General features: G+C 40.0%; 1 protein-coding gene across 11 annotated transcripts in view; it reads left to right on the top strand.

Moving 5' to 3' along the window:
- Positions 1 to 404: 404 nt before the first annotated feature.
- Positions 405 to 23,475, top strand: part of dab2ipb (DAB2 interacting protein b) — a 77,316-nt gene continuing 54,245 nt past the window's right edge. For 3 of the 11 annotated variants that reach the window (XM_086096282.1, XM_086096284.1, XM_086096281.1), the window contains exons 1-3: positions 3,518 to 3,683; positions 7,373 to 7,494; positions 9,205 to 9,328. In XM_086096282.1, the coding sequence (XP_085952408.1) occupies positions 3,638 to 3,683; positions 7,373 to 7,494; positions 9,205 to 9,328 (292 nt within the window). In that variant the 5' untranslated portion in view covers positions 3,518 to 3,637. Of the gene's footprint in view, positions 557 to 3,517; positions 3,684 to 7,372; positions 7,495 to 9,204; positions 9,329 to 10,936; positions 11,088 to 17,142; positions 17,337 to 21,793; positions 21,851 to 23,475 lie in introns of those variants that run through there. The other 8 variants (XM_086096290.1, XM_086096289.1, XM_086096293.1 and 5 more) reach the window with 5 other exon arrangements.

Raw genomic sequence — 23,475 nt, 5'->3', positions numbered from 1 at the left:
GGCAAATATGCACTAATGTGTTGGAGATAGGCAATTTTTTTTATTTAAAAAAAAAAATATATATATATATATATTGGGCAGTGGGGGCGGGCTGTGATGTATTTGGCGCCCCCTGTTGCCTGTCTGATTCCTCATTCGGATGTGTGAAGACGGAGTGAGATGAGTCATGCATCTCACCGTGTCGCATTTACATTTCGTTTTTTTTTTTTTCCTCCTTCTTCTTCTTACGTGTGCTAAATGAACAGTCCACTGATTTCTCATTCAAAAAAAAGAAAAAAAAAGAAGCATGGGAGCATTTGGAGGAGAAAGGCATGGAGCAACAGCGCCCCTGTGTGGATTGTGTTGGCAACTACAGAACCCCAGCATTTGTGCACCAAGTGTAGTTTTAGCCATCATTGTATTTGCATTGATTTATGTTCACCTTTCAGAAGCCTCTAGTGATGAAATGTGTAGACTGCCTTGAGAGATGACGTCACGTCAGTGTTCAACGACGTCAATGAAGAGCAGCACGTACCTGGTGGAAGTGTTGTTGTTCCCTCGCCGCCCGCCTGAGGCTGTAAGTGCATATTTGTGGTCAATTGCATAAATAATAAGCTATGAAATGTAAATAAGTCCATTTGTACGTTTTGGGGAACGCAAATGTTGATAAAGATTTAAGACGTTAGCATCTTACGCTAGCGGACCTGCTAACTAAGCTAACTGTTAGCATGCTTTTTATTGCGTTATCTCTTCTCATTCAAATTCAAAACGCATGTTTTGCAATGCAATTCATGTTCTAAACAACGTAAAAATGCACTTTTGGGGTGTGATAATTTGTACTTTATTTATTTACTTTTGGGGGGAGGGGGAACAGGTGTTTACTACTGTAGCTAGAAAACAATGTTTGTCCGACATTTTCAACACTGCACTCATAGAAAAAGCAAGACACAAACGATCAATGGACCCAAAAGGCTATAAAACATCTTGTCTGTTAACTGTCTGCCTCGCTGGATAGAACAGTCACATCTGGTGACGTCAGAACATATAGATTTTTAATATAATGGATAATAATACACATACATTATAAGACATGCACTTGATTAAGTGAAATGCTCTCAATTTGAATTTGCACGTCCAGTAGCTTACAATTGCATTTTGCATCCAGTTTTGCATGAAGTGCAGCATTGAGGCTGTGGCGCCCTCTGCTGTTTTCCTAATGAAGCACAGTATTGTTGCAGGATGACGCCATTTTTATGGATTTTATTTGATATCATCCTTCCTCCTTTTTTTTCTTTTTTTTTGACATGCCAACAAAGTTGTAACAATAACTTTAAAAGAAATGTCCGCACTAATGTTTATAGAAACACATTTCCTTACGTTCACCGGTTTTAGAAAAAAAAAATTGTTTGCTATGTAAGTTATGTGTGATGAATACAAATAATTTGTTCGCTAGAGACGATAATCATCGTTGATGTCAAAATCATGAATGCTCTTTGAAGACTAAACAGTTATTGATGATTAGAAATACACGGGTGGTCACAACGACTCAATATGTAAACAAAATAGTGTTTTATGTCATTTAAAGACACTAACCTGTCGTTGATGTTTTTGAAAAGGTGAAAATTCAATCATCTTTGAGTTTTACAAAAGCACATACAGTACATGGTTTCTAATGTGATCTTTGATGGTTCCAAAGTTCATTATTCTTTACATTATTATTATTATTTTTTTACAAAACCGTGTATTTTATGTTTAAAGGCTAACTTGTCTTTGATGTTACTGAAAATACACACTTTATGAAGACTCATCTTGTCTTCGTTGTTTACACGACACCTTCGTAAATGGTCTTTGATGTTTTCATAAGCACGTATGTGACCACGGAAATCGTACCTGACCCCTCGCCAAACAAATTTCACGTCACGTTGCACATTCACGGTTACCAGTGGAAACCTAGCCAGGGGTCAACGAGGAAGGAATATTTGCAAATGCGTGTCAACGTTCCCGATAGTAGTCGAGAGTAGAAGTTCCATCGCCTTTTAAAGCGGCGCCACACGCAGATTAGCGTTTGCATTAATGCGCAACCACCAAAGCCATGCGGATGGAAATAAGCCTGACGTGGTTCGACGGATTCTGTCTCATGCGGAAGGATTTAGTTGACGCCAGCGGTCATTGTGTCACTTAACGTACTTAACACATTCAATTACTTCATACAAAGTAAAAAAAAAAAAATGTTGGATGAATAGTCATGTTTTCGTTATCAAAGATATAGTGTTACAAGGAAGTTATTATTTTATTTATACTATTTATGAAGTTATAGTTTTATAGAAATAACATATTATAAGGAGAAAAAAATATGTATACATTTAATAAATTTATATATATATATATTATTATTATTAATGTATTTTTCAAAAGAAAAAAATAGTATTTTTTTTAATCATTCGAAGAAGTGTTTGGGAGGCATATTTTGTGTAAGAGCAAGTGTGAGAGTTTATTGGGCAACTAAAACGTTTTTGTGAGTGCAAGATTTATTAGTTTTTGTCGTGTGAGTGTTTTTTGTAAATGTGAGAGTCTTTTTTTTGTGAGCAGCATTGTCTCTGTGTGAGAGGTTTTCTGTTGAGGTTGGGAGATTTTGTTTTTAATTGTGTGAACTGTGCAGATTTATGAGTTTGTATGAATGGTGTAATTTCTTTTTTCGTGGTTGTGAAAGGTTTTTTTTTATGGGTGAGTGTGTGCAAGAGCTTTAAGTGGAGTGAGTATGAGTTTTGAGGGTCTTTAAAAAACTGTGAGAAAAAGATAGTGAATTAACGGGAGATATGATGTGAGAGGGAATATGAGAGAGAAGAGAGAGATTTTAAGGGGAATGGGAACGAGAATGTGAGAGGGGCAAAGGAGAGAGAGAGAGAGAGAGAGAGAGAGATTTCTGTAAGTGTAGATGAGAGGTTTTTGTTGTCTGAGTGTTATTTTGTGTCAGGTTTTTTTATATTGTAAGGAGATAATTTTTTTGTAGTCACTGAGGTTTTTAGGTGCGTGTATTGTGGAGAGTCTATTTGGTGCATTCATATTTACTATTTTTTTGGGTGTCATTTTAGCTGTTTTTCAGCGAGATTTTTGGCCGTGCATGCAAAAGGTTTTTAGGTGTGGGTAAGAGTTTTTTTTGGGGGGTCCATGTGAGAGATTTTTGGGGAGTGAATGGGAGACTTTTTTTTAAGAGTGCACAAGTGGGTCTTTTCTGGTCAAGTGAGAGAATTTTGGAGTGTATTTATGAGAGTTTTTTTGGTGTGTGTCTTTTTTTAATGTATGAGAATACTTTTGGTGTGTGTGAGAGAGGTAAACGTCATTTTGGCCCTCTAGGCCACCTCCTCTTATTTCCTCCTCCTCCTCAAATCTGGCCCCTCCCTCCCCTTTCTCAGGCTCTTCCCTGCACTCCCTCCCCTCCTGCTCTTCCTCTTCCTCTTCCTCCCCCCACACTCGTTTGTGTCACACTCACTTTGCGTACGATGACAACACGTACACAAGATGAGTGGTGGTGGCCGGGCGGGCGACGCTTGCACTCTCCTCCTGGCTGGTCATTATCGCTGCCACCTTGCTTCCTCACTGAGCTGACACACATGCGCGCACACACATGCGCACACACAGATAGCGAAAGAGCCAAAGGATGGGGATGCAGCCACAAGACAGCGTGGCATCTGATTACCTGTCAGGTGAGAGAGAGTATCTATCTGTCTGTCTATCTGTCTATCTATCTATCTATCTATCTATGTTTGCATTTCGTGTTAGTTTTCATGAAAGTGTTTTTTTTTTTTTTTTTTTTTTTAGAAGTCACTGATTTTGAATGATTTAAAGTAGATTTTTAATAAGTAAATCTTGTGACAGTAAATACATTTTGGGAGAAATTGTCAAAATACTACAAAATATTTTTTTGTATACAAAATTAATTTTAATAATAACATTTTTATTTTTTTTAAGATAAATACTTTATGTATATTAACGTAATTTTTTAAAAAGTTTTAAGAATAGCTGTATTTAAAAAGAAATACATTTTCAACCTTGAAAGAATATATTGTCCTATTTACAAAAAGTTGTTTTGATTTTGAGAATACAATTAGTAATATTATGGCAAAGTTCTACGAAGAAAAAAAAAAGTTTTGTCTTTCAAGACTTTTTTTGACTGAAAAAAAATGGTAATTTGGTTGCTTTTTCCATAATATATTTTGTAATTTTATGAGAAATTTTGTATTGTTTGGTAAAATAAGTTATATTAATTTTATTCTTAGAGCAGTTAAATAAAATAAAATAATGAAAATAAAATAATATAAAGAGCTAGTATCATTCGATTAATCGTCCGGGCCCTAAGTAATATATATATATATATATATATATATATATATATAATAATAATATTAATGGGAAAATTGTATCTGTAAAAAGTATCTACAATAAAATAATAAAAGAGGGAAATATATGAGCTCTGAGATGCAGATGTTTGTAACATATATATATATATATATATATATTTGTACAGCCAGACGGTTGCAATTAGCAACGCTAGCTCAGCATTATTTATGCTCAAGTGTGCCACATGGCCGCCTGGAGCAGTGGCAGCATAGCAGGTTGGCCAGCAAGATTATGTAACTATCGTAATTGTGGAACATGGCAAGAAAAAAAAAAAAGTCCAGAGTACCTGCTCGCTAAGGAAAGTAACAAATCCACCTAAAGACGGCTTGTAACTTGAAAAACTTTGAAGTTGGGACGCTCGTAAGTGAACGTGCCACTGTACAAAATTCCTGAACTTATTGAAAACCATCCCATCGAAGCGGAGAAGCCGCTTATTGATCCTGTTACTGACCGACCTCAGAGATTTGCGGCCCGAGGCTCGATCCGTCCTTCTCGTCACGCTCCGACGAGCGTCACCACGGCAACAATCACTCAGACTGCTGATTTCAGGTCAGCTTGTTAGCTCCGCATTACATTTGCTGCAACAATTAAAAAGTATTTGAGAAAGATAAAAAGAAAAGTGTAAAAAATTAAAATTTTGAAAAATAAAGGTTAACCGTTAACATTTTTTCCTACTATTAATTTTTAAATGAGTCAACAAGGGCTGTGTTTTTCTGTAATGTATAATATTTTATGGTAAATTATTTTTAATTAATTTAATTCAAATGTTGCTACCCGTAAATGTTCTGAACTCCTGTTTCCATATGCATATGTTTGTATTCCTTTGAGAGATGATGCCAGAACATATCAAACTCAATTTTTTTTCCCTCCAATTTCTTCATAGGAATGTTCAAAATGCACCTGATTGACTGCACTCAAATTTGCCTAAAGGTCGTCCTTAACAATAATCAGCTAATGGATTACTATGCCAACCACGAAACAAACAATCAGACTCATTGACATCCATTAATTTACTTATCATGGTAATCCTTCAAGCGCATATCATTAGTCCTAAGTGCTCTTGCTCAGCAGTGTTGTGACGATTCCCTGTTCGTTACCGCGCCGAGTTCGACGTTTTGAATATTTCAAACATTTGGAAGCACGTTTGCTTGTTCCGGCCCGGGAGGTTATGTTTATTTCATCGCTCTGTTTGTCAGCAGCATCAACTGCCACACGCACATTTTCAGGCATTTTGGCAGAGCAAGAACGTGATGATCTTCTAAAGGTGCTTTCATGGCCGTTGAGTTTAATGGAACTGGAGTTGCAAACCAAACCGAACTCCAGTGCTTTCACCAAATCAAGCAACTTAAGGAAATTACATTTGTAAATAATTGAATAAACACAAATAACTGACCAGCTGACTGACTGCTCAGGCAATCAACCAACTGTCCGACTGATCGACGACTGACTAACTAACCAGCGACATACTATCTAACAAAATAACCAACCAGACTAACCAGCCATCTAACAAATAACAATATAACCAACCAAACAACCATCAAACCAGCCCATCATTCAACTGAACAAACTAACTGATTGAACAATTACCCGTCCAACTAACAGACTAATTACTTTCCCAACTAACCAGACAACTGAATAACTGACTGACTGACTGACATCCAATGAACCCTATCTAACGACCTTACCAAGCAACAAACAGAACAAGCATCTAACTAACAACCAACCAACAATCAACCATTAACCCAAATAACTAACCAGAAACTGACTAAATCAACTAAAGAACTAACTAACTGACTAATCCACATTCCCCAACTAAGTAACCAACTGATTTACTAACAGCCATTGAAGCAACTAGCTAACTGCCTAACCATTGCCAACAGACCAACCATGTAACAGTCTAACTGACTTACTAATAGCCATTGACCAACTAACTAGCAATCTAACCAACTAACCAACCAACTATTTAACCAACAACCAAGCAATCATCTTAACATGATATCACCTATCCTAACCAAACAACCAGTAGTATACTGTAACTGACTGTCCACCTGACCAACTAATAACCAATCTAAGCAACTAACCAAGGAAACACCTAACCAACCTAACAACTAACTAAACTACAGACCAGCCATCTATTCTAACTAAACAATTCTCTCTTAAACTTACCAACTAACCACGAACCAACTGACTGATAAAATCTAACCTAACAACTAGGGATAGACCGATTATCAGCCGGGCCGATTACCGGTGCCGATATTAGACATTTTGACAAATATCGGCATCTGCCTTTTTACGAATCTGAAGGCCGATAAAGCTGGTATCTCACTGAGCGGTGTGGCGAATGTAGCGAATTTTGGGTTTTCATCAGGATTTGTAAGATGTTCATAGTTTTTACTTGTCGCAAAGACATTTCAAACATATTCAGACAATTTTTCACCTTCTGGAAAGATCTTTTGAAATCTTGTACGAAGCCTGACGAAAACCCCAAATTAGCTCCATTCGCATACATTTGTCGCTCAGTGAGATACAGGGAACATTTCATGTATGGATTAATTTAAATTTCCACTTTATAGAATATGATGCTGACACTGGGAACTCTCTACACTTTTTATTGTTAAAAATAATAATACAACCATCAACAGAAAAACAGCCAGCCGGAGTTGCTGATCTAACCTGCGGCTCGACCACCAGGAGGCAGCAGTGATCAAATGCACGCTAATGCACGGCGAGGCCGGCAATCTGCTATCTGATTGGAACAAGGCTTATCTTTCCCACACAGTGTAACATGGAGCGCGCTCATGCATGACAGTAGCACTCACACGCACAAGGCCAGAGAATAGCGGCGCATATCTCTCCTTGCACCGCCGGCGTCATTGAATTGCAGATTGCGACACGGCCTGATACACAACACAGCAAAGCAGCGGGAGAAGAATTCAACCACAGGCTTGTCACTAAAATCTTGCGATAAAGGTCGTCTTCCCCTTTCTCTCCGCAGACGTCCGACGCCCGTCGCAACGCTGGCTGTCACGTGGCCGATCTTTCGACGAGCGAAAGGCGCGGAGGCCGCAGCGTGGCGCCGTTCGGGATGGCTGCGCCGCGCTCGTGAATGAAAAGCAGGTAGCGACATCCGCCCGTCGTTCTAAAGGCCGGCGGAGGCAAAAGTAGAGATACCGGTACGGTGGAGCTCAGGGCGAGAACAACAACATTTTCTTGTCGTCTTATGTGCGGCCACACATAATTTGTGCTTTCACTATAGAATATTTTTAGAATCGATTAATCTATCGATTATTCAATTCAATTCAATTAATCGGCTCATCGGATTAATTTTCATTTTGCATTAAAGTGCAAACAGCATTTTTTCCCCCCTGATTACTGTTTATTAACCAGTGATTGGTGTTTTTTTTGTACTTCATGTACATATAGTGATTTAAAAAAAGGGATTGATGTTGTACTATGTTTCCGGTTTGGTCATTGTTTTCCAAAGTTAAAATGTTATTTGACAATTTTAAATTTAAATTTTTTTATTAAAAAATGGATCCAAACGATTACTCAATTATTAAAATAGTTAATAATGAATTTGATAATCTATGACTTGTCGATTAGTCAATTCATTTTACCAGCTCTACACATAATACACATGCCCAAAACCGCTACATGTAAACTGATTTTAGTTTAGTTAAAGAAAAAGAAAAAAGAAGAAAAAGTCTGCGCTCCGAAATGTTATTTTGTTATGTTATTTTCAGTACACGTACTTGCTTTTCAAATATCCGCTGCTTCTGTTTTTGTTTGGCAAGGGCGCTACGACGCAAACAATGTGTCTGGACAAAAGGGGTTGCGTTACGTACGCTTCGAGGTGGATTGGCTATTGTTCTTTTTTGTCCTCTTTGTCCAGCTAATCTGCTACCATCGAACGTTTGTGATGGAGGCTCGGAAGAACAAAGTCCTGACGCACGCCGATGCCGTTGCCCCTTTTACACTCCTCCTTTATCGCATGCTCCACGGCTGTGTTGCTGTTCGAATGCAGAGGTGGCCAACCTACGGCACATGGGTCATTTTTACCCCGTCAGAGCATTTCACCCGGTCACAAATTAGAGGAAGTCCCAAAAATAGCAAGAGAATTTTGCTCATCATTAGGCAACACGGCTTTGCTATGTTTTTTTTTTGTAAAATAGATAAATAAATAAATAAAGGGCGGACATTAAGCTATGCTAGTTTTTTTTGTTAGGCAACAAGGCTCTGCTATGTGTTTTGTTTTTTAAGTGGGGTGGAGGTTGGCTGGACATTAGGCAACAAGCAACAAGGCTATGCTACATTTCACTGGATGAACGTTGACGAGCTATGCTACACACACACACACACACACACACAAAGGGATTTTAGCAACAAAGCTATGCTACTTTTTTGTTTTAGGCAACAAGGCTCTGCTATGTGTTTTGTTTTTTAAATGGGGTGGGGGTTGGCTGGACATTAGGAAACAAGGCTATGCTACATTTCTCTGGATGAAAGGTGACAAGGCTATCCTCCGTTAAAAGAAAAAAGTTGTGGTTTGGGTAACAAAGCTATGCAAAAAAAAACATTTTTAAGGATTTTGTTTGCTTGCTTTAATAAAAAAAAAAAGAAGAAAAAAATTAATTTGGTTTGTCATTAGGCAACAAGGCTATGCATAATTTTTGCTGGTATTAAGGTGATGCTATGCTATATAAAAAAAAATAAAACTGTCCGGTCATTCGGCATGGTGCTATGTTATGCTACACTTACAATAATAATGAATTGATTGATTAAAAATGTATTGACTGATCAATTGATTGGAGTTTTCTTCCGCTCCAGATGTTGCTGCAGGAGCGCGTAAGATGCACGTCGGGCAGGCCTGCTGTTTTACGGCGCACCATCAGCGTGCCAGCCGAAACGCACTTGAGCGAGCTGCGCGGCCAGCAGCCGTCCACCGAGAGCGGTGAGCTCAACTCCTCAATCATTTAACAAGCCAAGCGTTAAATATTCAACACTTGTACTTTAGCGAGACGCTCCATTGTTGGCATTTCGTAGTAAGAAATGATGACTTCTGCAAAGGTTTGCTTACTTGTTTGCAAGATTTTGGAGTCATACTCAAGAGTTGGTATATGTCTGTTGACCAATAGAGGGAGACATTTATTCACAATAATAGCAACCGCATTATTGTTGTGACTGTTGTTTTTGTCTTGAACAAAATCAAACCCGTCCAGCGAGTAACCCTAAGAATTTTCAAAATGATAAAAATGTAACCCTTGAAATATGACGACAGGATGATGAAGGCCAAAAAAGTGAGAGAAGCCGCGTGTCCTTCTGCCTGAGCATCCTTTGCATTGCTCGCATTTCCTTGATCAAAACGACGCCATTGTGCAAGGGAATGCAAAGATATGAATACAAATTACAAATATGAATAAGTATGAACAGCCTCTTTTCTGTCTCCTTCCGACACCAAATGCTGTCAGATATTTTTGTCTGTTGGCCTAGATGCAAAAAAAGAAAAAGAAAACATGAGAATTATTTTACAGAGAGAGAGAGAGAGAGAGCTATTTGTAGCGAACTAGCTAGATTTATAGCTAGCTAGTAGCTAGATAGCTATCTTGCAAGATAGATAGATAGATTTGTAGCTAGAAAGCTAGCTAGCTAGCAAGATAGATAGATACTTAATAATGTAATAACATCTAATTATATTTTATTTACATATATTTGATATGAGTTTGAATGCACTTTTATTTTAACACATGTATTTTTATTTAACAGTAAAAGTAGGTGAATTTTGAATTAAGTACACATAATTAAATGTATTTTAAATACATTGTTTGATTTAATTTAAAAAGGTTTAATTTAATTTAAATAAAATACATTAATTACATGCAATTTCATTCTTAATTTTTTTAAATTAAAATAAATGTAATTAAGTACATTAAGTACATGTTTAATTTCATTTGATCTAAATTAGGTACATTAAAACTCCTGTCAAATAGTAGTCACTACATTTAAAATGATTAAACCCAAGTAAATTTCAGATTTTCTAGTAGGCTTTTCCTGCCATATATTTTGCCTCCTCACAATGACTGCAATTTGGAACCGCTGCGGGACATTAGTTTCATCTGACTATCAGCTAAACCTTCCACACACGTGGGAAAATGAGATGTAGACTTTTTTATATCCACTGTATACCGTATATATCTGTTTTTTATTCTTCCAAGAATATTCTCTAACATGCCATCCTGCACGCCATTTGCATTCCAAAAACGCCGCGATGGTGCCAGCAAACAACCAAAAATGACACGCTTTTCCTCGGTTTTCCCAGCGGCTAAATGTTCCCGCTGAGGGGAAAAAAATGTGCTGATCGGCATCAGAGTTGAAACCGCTGGGCCAAAAAGATCCTCTGCAACCTCAAGCCTTTTTCTCTCTCTCTCTTGCTCTCTCTCTCTCTCTCTCTCTCTCTCTCTCTCTCTCTTGCTCTCTTTCCACCCCCTCACCGGCTCTTAGCCTCCTCCCTCCAATCCGCTTTCTGTACTGTACTGGCTCTCCCTCCCTGTCTTTCTTTCACACCACTCATGCGAGTTGAATCGGAGCAGGCCGGAGCAGCAGCTCGGTCCGTGGACAAAAAAAAACAACAACTGTTGCATTAGCAGCACTTTTGGACCCTTTGACCATGGATGTGTGAGTTAATATGGAGCCCGAACTGGATGCTCAAAATGGTGAGTGAACATTTTAAGACACCCAAAAGTTACAAGCCGACACTTTTTGAGAGCTAAGAAGTCGCGTCCGGATGAAGAAGCGACGTTTCTGTCATCCTTAAAGGAGAACTGAAGGCAAAAACTTTCTTTACAATAATGTCTTTTCTGGTTAATATTCTGGTTAATATTTTTTCCCCCCACAATTTTATTAAGTCGGGACAGTTAAGTTCGTAGAATAAGAATTAAGTATTAAACAGCAATTAACCGTCCTCTGCTGTAATTGACGTCAAAGTGCCCTCGGGCTCGCTTTGTGACCTCACAGCTCACCTGTAGGCTGAATTTGGTCATGTGATGTTCACAATGCGAGCCCGAGGGCATTTTGAGGCAAAATTTTAGTCAACGGTAGAGGGCGGCATCGAACAAAATGGCAGCGCCCTGAGATTGTTGAAAACGGATGGATTAATGTGCTTAGTCCCGCCTTCAAGTGACATCAACCGAAAATAGAAAAAATAAGAAAACAAGCTTTTTGTGAAAAGATACATTTTCTGCACAAAAGTGACTTTGACACTAATATTTGTTGTTTAGTGACACTCTGTGAATTAGATTTAATGAGACAAATGCTTTGATCATTCACGTCATCCTTGAAAACGTTCTATGTCCTAAGATCCGCCATGTTTTCATTTTGATTCCCGGGAGCCCATTGACAAACCAACGGCGCCCTCACAAGATGCTGCACCGCCCATTGGAAGAAAAAATAACAACGTAATTAACGTTTTTGGCGGCATTCATTTGGGATTTTAGTATACGTCATTAAATGTTTTTGGCGGTAAAGTCAACCCCTTAAAAAATTCTTGACAATATGTTCTCTGAAGCCCCACAAGTCTAAATATGATATTCTGGTTAATATTGCGTGAGTGGAATATGAGTTAAGCAACAAAATCCAGCAGTTTTTATTCATTTTAGGAGGCAGCCATTTTGCCACTTGCTGTCGAGTGAAAATGACATCACAGTTGCTCGGCTCTCACGTAACAACCTATCACAGCTCAGCTTCAGAAAACAGGTGAGCTGCGATTGGTCGTTGCCTGAGCCTCGAGTAACATTGACGTCATCTTCATTTAACAGCAAGTGGCAAAATGGCCGCCACCCTGAGATGGATAACAACTAAATAACTCATAGTCCACAAATGTAATACTAATCAAAATGTCAGGTTTAGACTAGTGAGGTCACATATAACATATTGTCAAGAAATGTTTAAGATTGACGTCCCCTTTAAGGACGGTGATGACAATTGCACAGCTTTTGAAAAAACGAGTATCCTCTGACAAAATTTGACTTTCAGTATATTCATTCAAAAGGGTTGTTGTCATGGAGTGACAGAAAGCCTCAAGTGTTCATCTTTTTGTCCGTATTGTGTCGTTTATGCTTTTGTCATCTTTAAGTTAATTGTCATAAACGCCACGTGCGGTACTTTTCCTCGCCTTCACTTTAGCAGCCATCTAGCCAAGGCAGCACGGGAGGGCTGCGGTGGGCGCGATAATGCCATGCTACTGCCAATCCTGATTTGTATGCAGCGTGTCGCTCGCCTGTGGGTGTTTGTGTGCGGGCGACGGCGAGAAAAGAGCGAGGGGGCAGGAGGGGGGGGGGGAGGGGTCTAGTCGGAGGGAGAGAAAAGAGTTATGTACACAGATAAATCCCGCGAGGATCAAGGCGACAGTGTAGTATTTTCTCCTTCCCCCTTCATCTTCTTCAGCGGCCTCCTCGCTGCTCCAAGCCGCCCGGAATGTTTGAGGCTCAACCGGATCATTAAGAATAAGAAGAGAAAAAAAAAAAGAAAGGGGAGGGGTGGGGTGAGGTGGAGGGGGAAGCAATAAAAGTTGGCTTTAACTAAACCTGAAAAGATGTTGTTTTTTGTCCTCGTGGCTGCTGGGAATCGTTTAATCAATCTCCCGAGATGACGAAACCAATGAAAAGGAATGCTTGTAGAATGAAATTGGAGGATAGTTAGCAAACAACCTATTAGCTTTCACTGCAAAAATGACGTGAACAATACTGTATATTTTGTGCAATAATACTTTTTGTGTATTTATATTTATGTACCTGTGCATAAAAAGCGAAGCGTGATGAGCCTCTGTTGCCCAAAAAAACGCCACCATTTTTTTAAGTGGAAGTCAGCAAACCTTGTGAAGGACGAGCGGTTAAGAAAATGGATGGATGGATGGAGTATGAAGCAAAATCCAGCTATTTTTATATATCTCAGGTAACAACCGATCACGGCTCACCTGTTTTCTGATGATGATTGATGTCATCTTCAGTCGACAGCAAGTGGCAAAATGGCCGCCCACTGAGATGGATAAAAACGGCTGGATTTTGCTGCTTGACTCATATTCCATTAATATTAACCATAATACCATATTTCGACCAGTGGGACTGCAGATAACATACGTGTTGACTTCCTCTTTAACCCTAATCCTAACCTATAACTGATTTTAGACCAACCCACCCTCATGCTAACAGTCTAACTCACCCAAAGCGAGACCCCAAACTTCATTAATCTATCTCCAAACCATTGTAACCCTAAAGAGAGGTTAGCGTGTCTGGAATTGATTTGGACATGTCCTCAAATAAGGCTACATCTTTCCAATTGTTTATTTATTTATTTTATTTTTTTCCCGAGTTGCCACCGGTGGGAGTTGTGCTGATGCTGGACATTCTCCCGCACTTAGCGTATGTTTTGGATCCACAGCGACGCTGCATAACTCAAATAACAGAGCAGCGTTTGAGCTGCACCAGCATCGCGCCGCCGTTTCACCGACTCCGGTCTGCATCTGGGCGCCACTCCCGTCCGCTCAATTTTGTTTTTTTGGAATTGAAAGGGGGGGGAATCCTGTGAGGAGTATTTCTCTTAACCAGCTCCCGAAGGCATGCTAACGCTAAAGCTAGGAGAACATATATCAGTTTCCGATGAAACGTTAATAATGGCGGCTCGTTGTCTTTTAGGGCAGGTTGGACTATTTAGAAGACTGACATTTTTTTCAAGGACCCCTTCATAAAGCAGATACCAAGTAAACTTAACTACCCGAGGCACCATCGTCTCTTGTCATATGAGTTACAGCGTGACCTTGACTTGCTTTTTTGACCCTTCCAAGCTTCAAATATTTTGCAATACACATGAAAAAAGGTTCACTGGTTCCTCACATGTAGGTTTACACTTTTCGTAAAAAAAATTTACGACAGAATTTTTTTGGGGGTAAAAATGGGACAAAAGCACACCTTTTGTTCAATTTTCCACACGGCCATGTTTTGAACCTTTTTTTTTCAGAATTGACCAGATTTCATCCAGATGTAAGCCGCGGTTTTGTGGTTTTCAAGCGCCATCGGCGTTTTTTTTGTGTGCGCTTCTACCAAGGAAGAATGCGCGTCGCTTTTTATACGAGCGTAGCCTCGCTTGTTTGGTCATGTGCAACCATCTCGCCCGCGTTTCGTGCTGCGTGGAACCAGGCGTGTGTATATTTGAGTATTTTAGGAACCGGCCTGCAGTTTTTGTGTGTACGTGTGTGTGTTTTTTTAACGCTGTAATCTCGTTTTAAGAGAGGGTAGTCTATTTTGTGGCAGGCCGCAGGGTTACATTTAGCCCAGAGAACCCGGGAGTCGTGAACCTTGTGAGGTCACAATCTTTGCAGGCAACTCAAACATCCAGTTTGCTGCCCTTAAGTGTTCTTTGTGTCATGTAAACTGCTGCTAGTAGCTCAGCCTGGTTGCTGCTGTATTGTGCTCCACCGTCCACCATTTTTGCTGTTGCGGTTATGAAAAGCCTACTAGAACATCTAAACTTTATTTGGGCTCAATCCCAGGCGCTTTAAATGGTAATATGTGAGAGTGTGCACACTTGTGCAACCACATTATTTCAGTTGCTAGTTTTTAGTTCACCTCCTGAGAAGAGTTTGGTAAAATGGTGTAAAAGTTTTGAAATTATTTACCCTAGTCACTTTTTTTCATCACAGAAATCTGAGATTTTATCAGGGGTGTGATGACTTAATTTTTTTATTTTTTCTTATCTAGTCTCTCAACGTAGCCAGAAGCATTTCATGACTGCTAATTCTTATGTAAATGTGTCGATCCCACACTGAGCGAAGTGGGCCGGGGGCGCCGGTGAGAGCGACAGGAGAGAGGTGAGGGAAAACAAAAAGCGGGAAATGTATCGCCGCAATGTGATATAGCAAGCGAGCAGTCGAGACAGAATGCAGTCCGGCAAGTCTTTTTCCACATCAAAGTAGGACGCCGGGGGAGGCGAGAATTTAGGGTTTGTTTACATGTCAATAACCGAGTTTAAAAATTCTCTTTTTTTGTCTTTGGGTTTTTGAAAAGTTGAAAAATATAACCCTAGCCCAAATTGCTATGTAAACGCAATATCTCTCTCTAACTCTTCCCTTAACCAAAGCACCCAACATACAGGTACATCACATTCTTTTTTATGCACGTATGGTGGCCCTAATTAGTCAAAAAGATGAAGTCACACTGACAAAAGTCAGCCGAGTGTCCGCCATCGGAAGTGCTTGCTTGCTTGCTTTTCTCTCTTCATGCTTGATAGCAATCGATCACATTAAGCCACGGTTTAGTTCTCATTACCTTTTCGCACCTTTTCAGGCGTGACAAAAACAGCGAGTGAGCGACAGCCAGTGCAGGATTAGGGACAGGGCGAGCAGAAGAAAGACGAGGAGGCGTGCCTGCGGACTCACTTTGTAATTCTATATGCCGCATACCACAACGTATTTGCTCACTACGTCACTGCCGCCGCCTTTTGTGGGTCTGCAACTTCGCAAGTTTTACCCGTTGGCGTTGATGCAATAATAATAATAATTATTATTATTATTATTCTGTCAGCAAATATTTACCCCAAAATGTTTTTAATGATATATCCTTGTTAATAATAATAATAATAATAATAATAATAATAATAATAATAATAATTAAGCAAAATGCAATTTCTTTCGAAATTGCATGGGAAAGCTGAAAATCTGAATCTATTAGCGAAATGCTAAGATTTTAATGCATGTGCTTATGAAGTCAATTGGAAGATATATTAATTGTAGTTAAATGAATAAAAAGAAAACTTGAACTGTGTGGGATTTAATCATTTCAGAGAAATTATAATCCAATTCCTGATATGATGGTCGGTTGGCATCGAACCATCGAATGTACTAAAATGTGGTCCAAGGAGGGTTTGAATGCTTCAGCATTCCCACATATATATTATATTATATTATAATAATCACCATCATTGTGTCCCAACAGTTATCATAAGGGACTTTGGTGTTCATGTCAGAAAGGGGAGCAGCTATACTGCACCATTGTGTTTGTAATTGTACGCCACGAAGAGACAAACGGACAAACCTCCAGGCTCTTGAGTAGTGTGACTGGATGGTGGGATGAAGTGAAGAAGACGAGGGTGCGCTGAGAAGTTTGGGGGGGTTGTCGGCTGTTACCTCCGTGGACAAAATGTTTGGCTTGACAAATGTCCCAAACAGAAACACAAGTGTCATTCTTCAGAAATGGGAGGAGACAAACTAAAAAAACAAGTTATAATACCTTTTTGGGGATCTTGAGGAGGTTCAAATGGCTTACGCAAAAACTGCCTGGTAAGAAAAACGAGATCTGGAGATTTGAGATGTTTTATTTTGGTTTGAGTGGAGTTTCTACTCATATCAAAAATCCAGGAGGGGTTTCAGTGGCGACAAACTGGAGTGTTTCTGGTGAGGCCCGAGCCTGGCCCCGCGGTTTTTCGCTTGGGCCGCAACAAAGCCTCCTATTGGCTGGACGGCGATGTTGGAATTTGGCTCCCAACTCCACCTCCTCCTCCCACCTCTCGCTCTGAGGAACAACACGTTGTTCCCGCTACCTTCTTTCAACAATGAGGGGGGCACTAAACAGTTTACTTCCTAACTGAAATCAGCAAGGACGGAGAAAGAAAAAAAAAAGAACGAGACGCTCCAGCTTTGTGAGAAAGTGTGTGGGAGGAGGAGGTGCTGCATTGGTAGAGGGGGGGGGGGCAGGGAGGGTGAGCCCTGCAGGAGTCCTCAGTCAGGACACACATGCACACTCTCTCACTCTCTTTCACACACTCTCACATAGCAGAGGAGTTGCTTGGTTGGTCAGCTCACGGCTAGGAGCCTGCATGAGGGGGGAAAGGAAGCAGAAGGAGCAAAAAAAGGAAAACCCGAGCTCCTACTTGTTGCTTTGGTCGGGATTTCTTCCTTGGGATGAGACTCTGAGGTAAGGAAAAGCTTCCCCCAGGATTTCGCACCGTCATCTTTCCCCACCGCCAGCGTGTTTACATGCCACACATTGCGCCACGATCCTTATTAGACTTCAGTTAGTTTAAATATTCCATTATGTGAACTTTTCCGTGCGGTAGTAGTAGTAGTAAGTGTCTGCGAATGTGTCTGGGGGCATTGTTGTCCTATTATTAGAGCACCAGCAGCTGTGGGGAAGGAAGTTAGGCAGAGAAGAGGGATTACTGTTGGGGGGGGGGTGGAAGAAAGGGGGGGTGAGGGCGGGTTGAGGAGGTGATCCAGCGGGAAATATGGACCGGTTTTTGGGGACGGTGTTTCCAAAAGTGGTGGTAGTCAGAAAGGCACAGTGGTAGTAAAAAAAAAAAGCGGGATTAGGCTACTAAAGTCGTGCCTGGGAATCTGCCATTGTCTGACCCACTATCAGAGACAAACACTAAGATCCCTTTGTTGCCGGACTAAGGTTTCACGCATCTAATGATCCGAAGCCGGCTTTTTTCAAAGTCGCTGTCCCCGTTTTTATGGCACTGTTGCTGGATTGTGGAGGGCTGAAGTCGACCCAGGGAACCTCCTGATGTATTATCAGAGACTAAAGTGTGTAGTTCAACACCTGAGACATACTACCAAGGTAGATTTGTTGCCAGACGGAGCTTTCACGCATCCAACGATCCGAAGTGGGTGTATGAGGTGTGCAGTTTAACATTCACGCTTTACTACCTGGATTTGTCCTTGTCGCACTGAGGTTTCACGCATCAAATGATCTAAAGGGCAGCATTTCCAAAGTGTTTTAAGGTACCGAAGCCGGACTGGGAAGGCTGAAGTCAACCTGTGGGAATTTTCCGTCTTCTGACTGACGTGTGTCGTTCAACAACTGAGGCGTACAGTCCTACCTGAAAGCATACGTTGCAGTTTCAGAGGGCTGAATGATCTGAATGCGCAAAGCTGCATCGGTTTTGTGACCAGTTTACTTACGACTTGTAGATTTCCTGCTTCAAGTTCTGTCTGAGAGAGATATTGAACGCATTTTCCTCTCCTGTGTATAAGGTACCGGAAATACTGCCCGAACCTCCTTTCGCGGAGACCAAAGGTTCTCAGTGACGTTTCAATCTCAAACGACGGTGTTACTTCTCCCCGCAATCTCCTTTTAAACTCCCGGCATTCTTAATCAAAACTTTTTGGTGAAGAACTTCAAGAGTTGTGAACTCTGGCCGCTGCAACCTTCCTCTTGATTTAAATTATTCGTCCCTACGACCTGAGTAAATGCAGAAACTGAAACTATTTTTGTTTTTGTTTTTAATGGGGTGTTTGGGAAAAGGTGACATAGCGTCTCTCCCTCTCCACCACCCACCTCACAAACACCTCGCTGTGTTTTCCGCCAAAGAGGTTAGGCTCTCCTTTCCTACGCTTTCCTTCAAGGTTTTCGATTCGAAGAGCGGCTATGTAATTAGCCACTCGTAAATCCAGAGACAAGAGGGAGGGTGTCTTGACAAGCCGTATGTGGCGGTAGCGTCGTTGAAAGGGTGTCGTCTGTTGGCATGTCGTGCGGTCGCGTGCGAAGCGTCGAGCATTTCAGGAGGAGGCGCGTGTCAGGGAACGCGTGTTGCTAATTAGCGCTTGCCTCACTTTGATTTGTAGGGAATTACTTTTCAGATGTTCTGAAATGCTATTATAATGCTATGAGGCTATTAGTATAATGAATGCTGTCAGACTGCAGTACAACAACAGTCCAGACGACAATGAAGACTTTTGTCCGCCTCTTGAGATGTTTTTAGCTTCTCGTTGGATCAGGCAGGAAACGAAAATCATGTCTGCAGCAGGCAAATGAATCATTTTTAGGGGGGAAGACACAACATTCACAAAACTGCCAATTTTTGCTAGAAGAATGTGCATTCTAGTAAAAATGTATCTGTTGTAGGGCAGTGTTGCTCTACCTTTGAGCCAGAGCAAATATCTTACAGGAGAAAAATCTCTGGGCACACCACCAATCGAAAACATCAATTACCCATCCATGAAATTGAACAGGAAATCGATAATTTTTGTTTGAAGCAGCAATTTTGCTAAAAATGTGGCACTAAATTGGAAAGCTATATCTCCCTGGTTTTCTAATGTGTGGCAAAGGGTGGCATCAATTTTTGATTTCCATTTCCAGGATTGGACAGGAAAGGAAGAGAGGTTGGGGTGGGAACCAAACAGAAAACAGGAAAGACAGGAACATAAACTCCGCTCCCTGAGGTTCCCCTTTTTCCCCTTCAAACGTACTTCTCTTCCTGTCACGTGGTCCGCCCAAGCCACAACAGGGACGCTATTTTTAAGAAAAATACTGAGTGTCTTTTGTTGAAGCAGCTGTGCGCGGACCAAACTTTCCTTCCTCCTCGTCTTCCTCCTCTTGAGTGTCTACCGTCCCGCAGTGATTGACGAGAAAAGGACGGATACGTGAGAGTTTCTGGTCCCAGTTGACATGATAGGGCTTTAGGCCGGTAATGACCAAAGCTTTTGTGAACGAAACAATTACATTTAGATGTTGTATATTGATTGTGTCTCGATCTCGATTTGACAAATGTTTATGTAGCTAGTTTGTGTGTGTTATTAGTCACTGGCATTACCAGTTTTGTTTTGGTAGGTTTCAAGCTAGACTAGAAGTCAATACCGACCCAGAACTTGTAAACCAAACAGTTGAATCGGGCTTGTTTGGCAATGTAGACTACTGGGGTGGGCACTGCTACCTCAGCTTAGCTCGAGCTATCCGCTAGCTAATTAGCTGCCGACTAACCAAGCGGTACTTTTGCGGGAAATTTGGATCTTCTGCGAGGAGTGTCCATCCTTCTGTGGTGATAACAACAAAACAGACCGCTCCGTTAACTTCTCGTTAGCCATATGCTACATTCGATTACCGCTACATGACATCACATGAGATTACAAAGCATGCGTTTGCACTCTTGCAATCTGTTTTCGGACCACTTAAAGTGCACATGGCCATTTAACAAATTACGCCCATTGTTAATGTCAACAATGAAGCCTCTGTCTCTGCATGAGAAGCCGTGAATTCCTCAAATTCCGACATCAGAACACAGAGTATTACTTAATACAATGAGTGGACAGCTAAATCCAATATAATGCTCCTACAGTCTTTTTGCCTCAATGTCAACCTTGTTATGTCTCAAATGTTGCCACGCAAGAAGGACTTTAAATATCGTACACGAAGGAAGAAGAAAAAAAAAAGGCAAGGACAAGATGTTATTAGCCTCCGAGGTACTTGGGGGGCCTGTAAGGAATAAAAGGCATTGGATAAAGTGCTTCATTGTGAAAGACCAAACTTGTTGTGTTTGTTGGAAAAGATTTCTTGAAAAGGAACTAGTTACTTTATGTATACTTAAATGTGATTCACAAGCAACTGTGGAATGACTAGAAATAAAAAAATGGGTATTCAGTCAGATATAATGTAATATCAAGACTATTAAGGGTTTGGTATTTGTAGCTTCAACAAATGTGACCAAATAAAAACATAATTCAAGTGGATGTAGCATGAACATAAATTAACAGTTAGTCTGCCAATGCTGGTGCTTTACATGTTCTACATTAAATGTTAGCAAAGTTGCTAGCCGCTTCCACAATACATTTACATTTTAGTGACTGCGGCTAACAAAACATTGAAAATTAGCTAGTATTTTTCCTACATAGGCTTTGTAACTCATGTTTGAATTGTATACTAGTATGTGTAAACTTTATACAAAAAAGTTAAAGAAACTAAATAACGGCTACATTTGAGCTATCTTATATGCTAGCTGTAGCCACTTTTGTTTTATTGTTAGCCAGTCAACAAACATTACAAAATCTAGCAACATCAAACAAAAACATACTGTATATGCATTAAACAAAACACACAAAGCCAAACAAAATTAATGATCCAGCTGTGGCTGACGTCTCTTAATGCTTACCCCACAATGAATCAATATAATTAAGCCACTTGTTTGCCGCGTGGGAGAGTTAACAACATCAACTATCGTTTTTCCAATGTCCAGGTCCAGTTTAGAATATTTAACCTGAAGCTTTGAATTGTGACCTCGCATTCAATCCAAATGCATACTCAAAGAACGAAGGACATTTCAGATCCATAATCTTCCACGATCAAATCAATGATGACGAGTTGGGGACTGACGATGAAGTTTGGCTAAATGTTCACTATTCGAGTACCCGGACAAGAAACACCGCTTTGAGAGATAGCCACTCGCTAGCAAAGTTAGCTAACTGACAAGGTGGTTTCCCAATTGTACACTCAAGGCTTTCTCTTTTTTGCTTCTTCCTTCTTTCCCTCTTCTTTTGCTCGGATGTTGTCTGCCAAGGGCTGGGGGGGATTTACACGGCACTTGGCTGCTAGATTAAAAAAGAACAGGATTACGAAGGAGGAGGCGGAGGACGGCGGCTTTTATTTTTAAAGCGTGTGCTAACATGCGTGAGCTCTCGGTGGGGATCAATGAGGTCTCTGTCTTTCTGTTTGGGGTAGGGATGCACTTTTGTTATTTTACTGCATCTGTGACGTGTTTTTTTTTTTGATCCGCGCAGGTTTGATTGAAAGGGATTTCTGCCACATAAGCGTTCTTACCATAATCCCGATATTATTGTCCCGTTGTTTGACATGTGACGGTGTCAAAATGCCGCTTGGTGGCAGCTATTTAAACGTCAGCACAATGTAAAGACCACTGGACTAGGCTATTTGGTTTTTTCCCCACTTGTTGTCCATTGATTTTGAGTTGTGTACTTCTAGCGATTAGATTTTGGTGACTTTTGACCACTGTAAATACGCTGATGTGGCAAATTCAGTAGAAGTACAGATGCTTCTGAAAAAAGAAAAAAAAAGACTATTGTAAAGTTGTATGCAGGGGTAAATGAAGTGTTTAGAAATGGAACTATGTGATAGAAACCATTTTTATTAGACATTTCCAAGTCCAAAAAAAAAAAGAAATACCAAAACGTAAAAATTAGCAATAAAAAAAAAAAAAGTCAATGAAATGGTTAGTAATGTAGTCTGTCATATATTATAAACTGTGTTTATTGTGCATCACTGTAATGGAGTTAATAATTTACTGATAGTGTTCTTATCCCCTACACACGTGCACGCACGCACATTTCAAATATTTTTGGGCTATTAAACATTCACCAGGTCATATTGACCCATGCTAAAGTTTTAATAAATACCCCCCAAAAAAGCAAAAATTGTAACTAATGCAATGGAATGGAATGGATTTATTGATATCATATAATCTCTCTCTCTATATATATATATATATATATATATATATATATATATATATATATATATATATATATATATATAAAATAGGAACCTATAAAAAAGAAGAGGCAGCTTAACAGTTGAGATTAGAAAAGCCTACCGAAGAGGGAGATAAAAACTAACATGGGTTATGATGCATTGACCTCTGACCGGCTTAGCGCTTAAATCTCCCTGCGGGCATCCTCTCATTTTGGGTCTGACGAAACTTATCTTGGGGTATTGGAATTGCTTATTCGGCCAGTAAAATGCACATGTCTCTCTGGAAGTATTACTAGTTCTGCTAAGCATACTTTGGAAAACATTATGAGAAAAAAATGGAATGGTTTGGATTTGTGCATTGCCGCTCTCTCCACAAGGGGGAGGTATTGGACTGCACTGTAATATCCATTTCACTTGCAGTCTCTATGGGTAACTAAGCACAATTAGGTTTCTGCTAATGATATTCATTATTGATCATTCATACACCTACTATGAGCTCATTGCACTGGTGTTACCCGCCTATCTTAACTCATGTATGTTTTTAATTAAGCAGTAAGTGTTAAGTGCAGCACTGAATGTCACCATGGCCTACTAAAAGAACAAAAATAAACCAGTTTAGCATGCATTCATTGTAAAAATGGCATTTTATGTATTGTTTGTGGTTTAGAATGTGCAACAACAAACAAAATCAGATATGTAAACACAACTTTTAAAGAAACGTATTTAAGAAAATAAACTCTCAAGCAAACAGTATTGTAGATAAACCGAGGATTAATAAAAAAAAATAAAAAAAGCAACAACAACCCAATAATAATTAGAGTAATTTGGATTTTCAAACTCCAGTCTATAATCC

The sequence above is a fragment of the Leptonotus elevatus genome, chromosome 15 (assembly GCF_054856555.1).
Source record: "Leptonotus elevatus isolate MCC_2025b chromosome 15, RoL_Lele_1.0, whole genome shotgun sequence".
Lineage (NCBI taxonomy): Eukaryota > Metazoa > Chordata > Actinopteri > Syngnathiformes > Syngnathidae > Leptonotus > Leptonotus elevatus.
The sequence above is the reverse complement of the archived record's forward strand: the minus strand, read 5'-3'. Positions and strand labels throughout refer to the sequence as shown.